Raw genomic sequence first — 9,195 nt, 5'->3', positions numbered from 1 at the left:
TAAGCTGCCTGCAATCAGTGCCCATTAACAGGTATCCTAACAGAAGGATTTCTGCTGGAGACTGCCTCCTTCTGTGATGTATGTCTGATATTTTGGGGGTTTGGTCTTGTGCTTCAGGTGGGCAGTTTCAAAAGTCTATATAGGGGCTTGCACACCATCGTTCTGGGTTCTCCTCCCTCCTTCAAAGGGTGAGTGGGGACCCTGTTGCAACAGTTCCTTTAATAAAGATCAGACTTATTAGTTGCTTTGCTTCTCAATATACAGTGGTACCCCGGGTTAAGTACTTAATTCATTCTGGAGGTCCGTTCTTAACCTGAAGCACCACTTTAGCTAATGGGGCCTCCTGCTACTGCCACGCCACCGGAGAATGATTTCTGTTCTCATCCTGAAGCAAAGTTCTTAACCCGAGGTACTATTTCTGGGTTAGCGGAGTCTGTAATCTGAAGCATATGTAACCTGAGGTACCACTGTACTCTGGTTGGCTTCTGTTATTTTCTCCTACCGATAGGGAACCCACTTAAGGACTCTATAGGGCTCCTGAATACGATTTCTGTTCTCATAAGGGAAGAGGAGCTACAACATACACAGTGGAACCTTGGGTTACATACTGTCCTCCTTATGAACACTTTGGGCAACAAGCTCTGCTAATCCAGAAGTAGATGCTCCTAGTAGCGAACTTTGCCCCAGGATGCGAGCGGAAATCATGCGCTGGCAGTGGGAGGCCCCCTTAGCGAAAGCACGCCTCATGTTAAGAACAGTTTCGACTTAAGAACGGACTCTGGAACGAATTACTTTCGTAACTCGAGGTACCACTGTGGAGGAACTTTGCCGGGAGGGCTTTGAAGCACATCTCTGAAGGGACCCTTGTTAAGATTTCAAATTCTGAGCGCCCAGACTTGGGATGACAAGGCCCAGGTTCAAATCCCTTTTGACCATAAACTTTAATGTGTTTCCTTTTTCCTAAGTCTCTCAGCTCAGCCTCTTCTACCTCACAGGGTTTCTCTGAGGATAAAACAGGATATCACCCTCCTAAAATCCTTGGAGGAAGTATCATGGGGAATGGATGTTAACTGTTCCAAACACCACAGGAGCAACAAGAAGTACAATCTTTAGTAGAATCAAACATGTTAGCGCATGAAACATATCCCCAAATTATTTTAGGCTCGTTATACAAAAGGATAAGAGGAGGGGATCTCTAAAAATACAGGTAAGTATCTGACTCTTCATTACAAACCACCTTGGTGAAAATAATTTTACACATGGGAATTTACCACATACACGTAACCCAAAATTCTCAATGTTTGCCAATGTTTTCTCCTCAGAGCTTCTGACAGAGGCTCTTCACTGTCGAAGGGGATTTTGTTACATCGAGACCCAAAACCTGCAGAGGGGTTACGTCTCTGGGGTCAGCATGCAAAGGCAATATTGTGCAAGTCAGGAAGACCCCCGAAACCCCCCCCAAGCAACCATACTGCTTGACTGAAGCCACAGATCTTGACCTTTCTAGAGGTCAGTAAGCAAGGTGGACTTAGAAACTTTTTCCACCATTGCCAAAGGCCCCCCCCCAAAAAAAATGCTTTCTGGGCTCTGGAGACTATTGTAAGATCTCACACAGTCCCTTCCAACAGTTTTTCCTGGTCTCTCACCTTCTTTCCATTTATTAATTTGTGTTTTGACGAAGGGCTCCAGGCTGAGATCACGCAAGTAAGTTGCGCATGAATTTTGGGCCGACTGTACCCAAACTAGCAAACAATATTTGGATATGGAGATTTTGCTGAATTGCCACATAAGCTTCCCTGAGGAGTAGCAAAAAAAGGAACTTTGGAATTTCCATCTCCCTGGCCAGTGGAGAAATTGGGGGAGGAAAAGGGAATATGAGTTCAGGATTGAGGCTGAGGAAATGTTTTAAGTGATGCCCGTACATAATTCTGATTTTATTCAGAAAAGATGATGGCATTGTCTATAGAAAATGTGTCAGAATTGGAGGTTGGAGAGAGAACTACATCGAAACAGGAATGTGGGGAGGTTTGCTGTTGTTTCCTAAATTATTTTCTTGCTTCTTTCCCCCTTTGCACCTCCTGCACTGACAGAAATAGCCGGTTCCCAAGGGAGAGAGACAAGGGGTCTGACAGGGGTCCCAATTGATCAGTGTCATTTACAAAGCTGGCCTGAGAAGGGGGAGTTGCATCATGATTGACACAAGGGATGGCCAATCCCAGTTGGGCAAATATGGTTTCTCCTGAAGTGCCTGTCAGCTCAGCCCTGAAGAGGAGACTGAATATGTCATAATGGCAATGAATATACACTTGTCTGTCTGCACATCAGTCAATAGAGTCTCAGCTTCGCTTTCCTGCTTATGTAAAAGAAGGGCTGGAGGGTCTCTCCTGAGAAGGAGGCTGCCGGGAATGTGTAGAGGAGGACTGCTGTGTCTGCATCGTAAAAGGACACCTGTCTCCCTTCACAGTTCAGGGCCACTCGGATCCTCTTGGGCTCCTCACTTGGAACAGGCACCTCATGGGGGGAGAATAACCTGTACCCATTGCCCCACTTCCCCAAGCCCCAGATCCAACCCCAGATCCCTTCCCTAGGACTGAAAGAGAAAACCCCCTTCCTCTTCACAGACTTTCTGGCAACCCCCACCCCCCACCCCTCCTCTCTTCTCACAATGACTTCCCAGAAATGTCTTCCTGATGTGAAACCCTCACATCCCAGCACATAGGTAAGTGTGTCAAATCTCTCAGGGTTGTCTGGCAGGTCTTGATAGACGTCTCCCTTTCTCACTCTCTTTTGATCCTTGGACAGGATGAGGTAGGGATTTGCTGTGTCTGGATCCAAAGTTATGTTTTCTGTGGGGGCAGATGAGGAAAGAGAAGAGAAACGACATCAGCGGGGAAGCTGACTCTTTTTAAGGCACATGACAGAAACAGCATCCCCTCTGAAATGAACAGGGACTCCATGGCTCTGCATTCGAGAGAGGAATGTTCATCAAGTTCTTAATAAGTATTCTTGAAACATTTGCAGTTCTTTCAAGCGTTCACACATTATCTATATAGAACCTGACCCTGTAAGTTAAGTCAATCTTGGCATACCCATTTTTCAGATGGGAGGACTGAGGCTGAGAGACAGTGGCTTGTCTAAGGCCACCCCTACCCCCACCATTCATGGCAGAAGGGAGTCCAAGCAGGGATTCCCTAATTCACATCAATCTTTTACCTCACATCACATGCCAGACCATGCTTGACAGGCCAGGTAAAACTGGCAGCAGGTGCTCTCACCCTCCTTGTAACCACCATTCAAGTTTCAGTTACATATTTAACATTATATTATAGACCATCCTTCCAGAGAGTTTATGAAAAGCAAGAAAGTGGTTAGGCTACCTCGACCCCCTTGTGTGAAATGTCCTGCTTGGGATTCTTGAAAGCGCATCGTAAAATTGTAGAGCTGCAAGGGACCCCAAGGGTCATCTAGTCCAACCGCCTGCAATGCAGGGATCCCAACTAAGGCATCCACGACAGGGGAAGACCCAACCTCTGCTTAAAAACCTCCAAGGAAGGAGAGTCCACCATCTTCTGAGGGGCTCTGTTCCATGTTCTGCAGTGCGATACAGGAGTCCCTGGTAGGCATTTGGGCCTATGGTTTGTTTTTCCCAGGCAGACTATGAGCAGTCAGCCAAGAACTAACTTGCTTATCTCTTACGGTTTGGTTAAAGCGGAGCTTTTAAATTGACAACTATTACATCGTTGATATGAATGGCTTTCTTTTTCTGTGAATTGTGTTAATGCATTTATTGTTGCAATCTCAAGATGAAGGGCAAGATATATAAAACCTAGGAAGTGCCATTCCCACCTGTCTCCTTCAATGCAAAGACCCCATCCTGGTTCCCCAGGCCTGATTGGCTAATTGATGATTCATTTTTTTCACTGCTCCTCACATTTATGGAAAAAGTGGGCAGTGGAAGCACAATAAGAAGTCCATTTAAAAATTGGTCAGGCAATTTTAGGAAGAAGATCTGCTCTGCAGTCCTCTCACCTGCTCCCCACGTTATGGGAAGTTTGTGAAGCAATTTCTTTTTAAAGACACACATTTGTACAGCGGCCTTTGGAAATTAAGCGGGATATTGGATGTTGCAAGTGCTATTAGTAAAAAAAAATTGTTAAATGTAATGGGTTTTTTTTCTAGTTTATTGTTGTAATGGTTTGCCTTCATGTATTTTACTTACTGCTGTTTTCTAAAAGAATCCCGGAATGTACTTTTAAAGATAAGTAGGAATTTCCTTTATGCTTCCATCTGCTGCACCTTTTCCGGCTCTTATGAATCCCTTTTTGTGGTTTTCAGGATCAGGCCAGACTGGACTTTTGTCTTCCCATTGAGCCTTTTCCCCTGGTCTATGCTGTAATTCTGTCCTGCTCTTTTAAGTTTACTCAGGTTTCTCTAGTCCGCCATCATGTTGTAGCAGAGAAATCATACAACACAATACAATACAATACAATACAATACAATACAACACAACACAACACAACACAACACAACACAACACAACACAACACAACACAATAGCTGACTGAAGACCCCCATCTTGCAGGGAAGCCGGACCACTGGAGTTCACACTCAGGCAGCCCCCAGCTCTCTCCACTGACACCCATTTACCTTCTCGTACCCAAAGGTTGTTGCAGCCATTTTCTGAGCTATTTCTGTTCATGCATTTCCCATGTATGAGTAAACCTTACTCTTACATAAGCTCTCCTAAAAGGGGTGGGGATCTTGTATGGCTCAAAGGGATATTTCCCCCTCATGTGCAAGGAGCCTTTGGCTTCACACCACCCCTGTGTCTTATCGAGATTCGGCACAGAAAAGTCAGCCGTCCTGGGCTGGGGGCTTCCTAAGAGTCTGCAGGATCAGGCCAAGAGCCCCTCTAGCCCAGCAAGCTGCTCTCATGGAACAGATGCCTCTGAGAAATAAGGGGAAATAAGGCATGGATGGAAGAGCTGTGGTGGCCTGGTCTTTTGATAAGTGGATCCCATCTCTCCCGAATTTGTGCCTGGGGAAATCGCTGGGAAAACCCAGCCAGATGGGCAGGATATAAATAATAAATTATAATTATTATTAAATGTACCTTTTCGCAGCTGAAGTCCATATTCCACAGTGTCTGGAAGAGAAAAAGGAACAGAGATTTAGCATCACACCATCATTCAGATCACAAACCTGGCAACAACAATATGAGCTCATGAGATTGTAGGCAGGTGTTGTGGACTACAAGTCCCATCATCCCTAACCACTGGCAACGTCAGCTGAAGAGATTCCAGAGCCCAGCAAGAAGGGTTTATCGTCCCCTTTCAATTGCATAAGTAAAATCAGTTGTGAATCATCTACATATTAAAGTGTGGCTTCTAGATATTGAAAAAGAATAATCAAATAAACCGTCCATTTTCCTGGCGTGGCTAATATTCCATATGACCTGGAGCCTTTCATGAACACTTCTAAACATCCAGTATAAAATACTTTCAGCCCTTCTTTACTACCTCTGAATTTCTTCATGACTGCCTCCAGGAAGGGATTTATATCTCCGAAGTCCCAGATCCTCCACTTCAGAGCAGGAGGAAAAGCCACAGGAGGATCCTCTATGTTCTCCTTCTCCTGAGACCTGGGAGGAGAAGAACAAAGTCAAGCCACAATCCTTTGAATTAAAAGAGCTTTCAGACAAGGCAGGTGTCTCATCCTGATGATAAAGGCACGATGGGTATATCATGAAGACTTGGGAGCAGCGTTTTTCCTATGGCAAAAGGGAGCATCTAGAGAGCACCTAACAAGTTGAAGGGAAACTGACACACACCTGCTTCCATAATATGGTGAAGAAAATATAGGAATATGAGATCGCATAGATCAGCCTCTTTACCTTCAAATTAATTTTTTTAGGAAAATGAGAAACGTTGTGTCCTTACGCGGAGATTTTAGGACTACACAGTGGCGTAGCGTGGGGGTGCAGGGGGGGCCGGCCGCACCGGGCGCAACATCTGGGGTTAGGGCAAATCCATGGGTTAGGGGGCGCAAATCCACGGGTTAGGGGGCGCAAAGCCACGGGTTAGGGGGCGCAAATTACTTGCCTTGCCCCGGGTGCTGACAACCCACGCTACGCCACTGGGACTACACCAGTTACAGTGAAGCATTTCAAGTGATCAATGAGCAAAACATATTGATCTGGTATGTGCATTTCTGAAATATAAGGAAAATCAGAAAGCTTTAGAACGCCTTTTGCGCTGCTGGAATGGCATTTGAAAGATGAAGTAAAATCGGTTATGATACACTGGGCCAAAGATTTTGGATATAATATACAGCTAAAAGAATGAGAGAGCTTGTGGAAAGAAAGAATAAAATTTACAGCATGTAATGCTCTGAATGTGATGAAAATGATGTATAGGTGGTATATTACTCCCATGAAAATAACTAAAATGTATAAGACAAGTAATAAATGTTGGAAATGTAAAGAAAAAGAAGGAACTTTTTATCATATGTGGTGGGAATGTAAGAAAGTAAAAAGCTTCTGTGAGTGTAAATGGGACCAATAGCTACCACAAAATGTGTCCCCATTTTTGTCTGTGATTTTGTGAAAATGGACAATGGTGTCCTAAATTATCTCTGGAAGGAGGAAATGGAGAGAGTTTCTCACCTGTTAAACAGGAAAATTCATAGCATCAGAATAAGGCAGGGGTCTCCCATCACTTACCTCTCCAAGAAGCTTCCTATGTCCTGGAGGGAAAGAAAGAAAGAAAGAAAGAAAGAAAGAAAGAAAGAAAGAAAGAAAGATGTCAGTGGAGCCAGTTCTACTGTTGTTATCAATTTTGCGAGAACATGATGATAGAATGAAGGGACCTGTGGTTTGATCTAGCAGATCCCCTTTTGTGACCCCAGGCCTTTCACCCTTCATGTACTAATTGTTTTCTTTACAGCAGCTTTTTTTTAGGGTGGGGGCTAAGACATGTTATTCTTCTGCCTGTAATTTGAAGCAGCACACTCCACCCTCTCACATCAGGATGAGGCCTCACCTGCAGGAGTTCACTCGCTGGTTCCTGAAGCTTCTCCTCCATCTCCCGGATGAGGCTGTCAAGAGAGGAGAGTTCCCTGGAGAGTCTGGCCAGCTGCTCCTCCCTTTTGGCTGCAATCTCCTTCTCCACTTCTGCCATCTGAGCCAAGATATGTTTCTCCTGTTCTTCCAGAAACTGGTGCAGTCGCCTGAACTCAGCCACCATCTTTTCCCTCTCTGCACCTGTTTGTTTCTGCAGCAAGGAGATTGGAAGAAGAGAACAGTGGGCCAATATCAGGCATCTAGTCTGCTGTTGCAGGATGAGGAAGGCCAGGGGTCAGCAAATTTTTCAGCAGGGGGCCGTTCCACTGTCCCTCAGACATTGGGGGGTGGACGGGCCATATTTTGAAAAAATATATATGAAGGAATTCCTATGCCTCACAAATAACCCAGAGATGCATTTTAAATAAAAGCACACATTCTACTCACGTAAAAACACACTGATTCCCGGACTGTCCACGGGCCGGATTTAGAAGGTGACTGGGGCCTGATCCGGCCCCCGAGCCTTAGTTTGCCTAAGCATGACTTATCCAAATTCCCCTGGAAGGGCATGCCTGACATTTTAGAGGGATCATGCCAATATTTAGCAGGGAAGGAGCTTCATCAGCACAAGACCCCCCCCTTAAATGGTCTATCATGTTCTGTGGGAGATAGGCTGTTCAAAAAGAAACCTCTTTCTGTATTCCATATACACCCCCCCCAGATATTGATTCTAGACTGTAGCACTTTTTCTTCTTAAAGTAAAAATGATGCTTACAAGCAGGTCTTGGCTTTCCTTTTCTGTGTTTGCTTTAAATACTAGAATTTTCTCTCTCTCCTTCCTCACATTGTCTAGGCAGCTGCTGATCTGATCCTGAAAAGAAAACAAAGTCCAAATTGGGCTGCATCACACATTAACAGGTAGGCTGAATCGTATTTTTGCTCCCTGCCCCACATCCCTCGGTCATTTGCAGAGGTTTTTCTTTTCATTCCAGACTAGGCAGAAATAGAACGGCTCTATATCAGAGCTGAGAAACATGTGAGTTTTGCTATTTGTCCCCCACACTCAACACACCTCCAACATCTCCCCCCTCCTTTTTATTAAATTAATCCTCGATGTTGCAAACTTTCCTCCCAGGGGAGTTACTGCAGCCTGCATTCAGGGGGTCATTGGGCACACTTGAAATCCCTCGAATAGAAAAATAAATATTTATTATTTATAGTTTCAGAAGTTAAGTCTTATCAGGCTGCAAAAGATTCTTCCTGGATAACTGCTTTGGGGCTGCAAGTGGGGAGAATACATTACAAGATTTTTATTTTTTTTTGCAAGCCCCTCTTGTCAGCAGCTCTTCCACCCCCAATAAAGACCCACTGCTTTTTCCCACCTTGTACTCCTGGGACGCCTCCTCTAGAGGAACCACCTCGTGGCTTTTGTGCTCCTTAGATACATTACACAAGACACAGATGGGGCTTTGGTCCTCCTTGCAGAAGAGCTTCAGGGGCTCCTGGTGCTTCTCGCAGACCCTTCCTTTTCCTTCTCCCTCCTCTTTCCCCCCCAGATGGCTGAATTTCTTAATTATTTCTACAAAATTTGCCAGCTGCTGGTTTCCCCTGATGCTGCTTTGCTCAACCGTTTCCCTGCACTGAGGGCAGGAAGCCGCTCCCTCGGATTCCCCCCAGCACTGGATCAGGCAGGGTCGGCAGAAGTTGTGCCCGCACTCCGGGATGATCACTGGATCCCTGAAATACTCCAGGCAGATGGGGCAAGTGGCTTCCTCGCGGAGATCCTGCACGGGACCCCCAGAAGCAGCCATTGTTGCCTCGCCAGGAACAGGGAGCTGGTTTCCTTTTATCTCTTCCTTTTAGCAAATGGGCGTGTTTCGTTTAGGAACTTCAGAAGTTGGCTGTAGCTCCGAGCCGCTTTGATATGGTGGAAAGATATATTTTTATTTATTTTAAATGGAGTGCTCATCCTTGGTGGCTGCTCGTTTAAGGAACCATTTCCCCGTGGGAGCTGGTGGAGTTTGTAGTAGCTTTGTTGACTATCAGCACGACAGCCTCAGACTACTTTGCAAGCTGATGAATGAATTGCCGTCCCCCTCCCCCGCCCCCCTCCATTCACACTCCTCTTTCGAGTT

At 45.4% G+C, this 9,195-nt stretch overlaps 1 protein-coding gene across 1 annotated transcript in view; it reads right to left on the bottom strand.

Annotated features, from left to right (window-relative positions):
- Nucleotides 1-8,908, bottom strand: part of LOC310757327 (E3 ubiquitin-protein ligase TRIM7-like) — a 73,906-nt gene extending 64,998 nt beyond the window's left edge. Inside the window, exons 1-7 of the mRNA XM_083602649.1 lie at nucleotides 8,443-8,908; nucleotides 7,836-7,931; nucleotides 7,041-7,271; nucleotides 6,722-6,744; nucleotides 5,520-5,641; nucleotides 5,114-5,146; nucleotides 2,321-2,846 (exon numbers count right to left, since the gene is read on the bottom strand). Of these exons, the coding sequence (XP_083458775.1) occupies nucleotides 2,326-2,846; nucleotides 5,114-5,146; nucleotides 5,520-5,641; nucleotides 6,722-6,744; nucleotides 7,041-7,271; nucleotides 7,836-7,931; nucleotides 8,443-8,871 (1,455 nt within the window). The 5' untranslated portion in view covers nucleotides 8,872-8,908 and the 3' untranslated portion in view covers nucleotides 2,321-2,325. The remainder of the gene's footprint in view (nucleotides 1-2,320; nucleotides 2,847-5,113; nucleotides 5,147-5,519; nucleotides 5,642-6,721; nucleotides 6,745-7,040; nucleotides 7,272-7,835; nucleotides 7,932-8,442) is intronic.
- Nucleotides 8,909-9,195: the final 287 nt, after the last annotated feature.

This window comes from Podarcis filfolensis (assembly GCF_964270895.1).
Source record: "Podarcis filfolensis genome assembly, chromosome: 2".
NCBI lineage: Eukaryota > Metazoa > Chordata > Lepidosauria > Squamata > Lacertidae > Podarcis > Podarcis filfolensis.
Note: the sequence above shows the minus strand (reverse complement) of the source record. Positions and strands in the feature narration are given on the sequence as shown.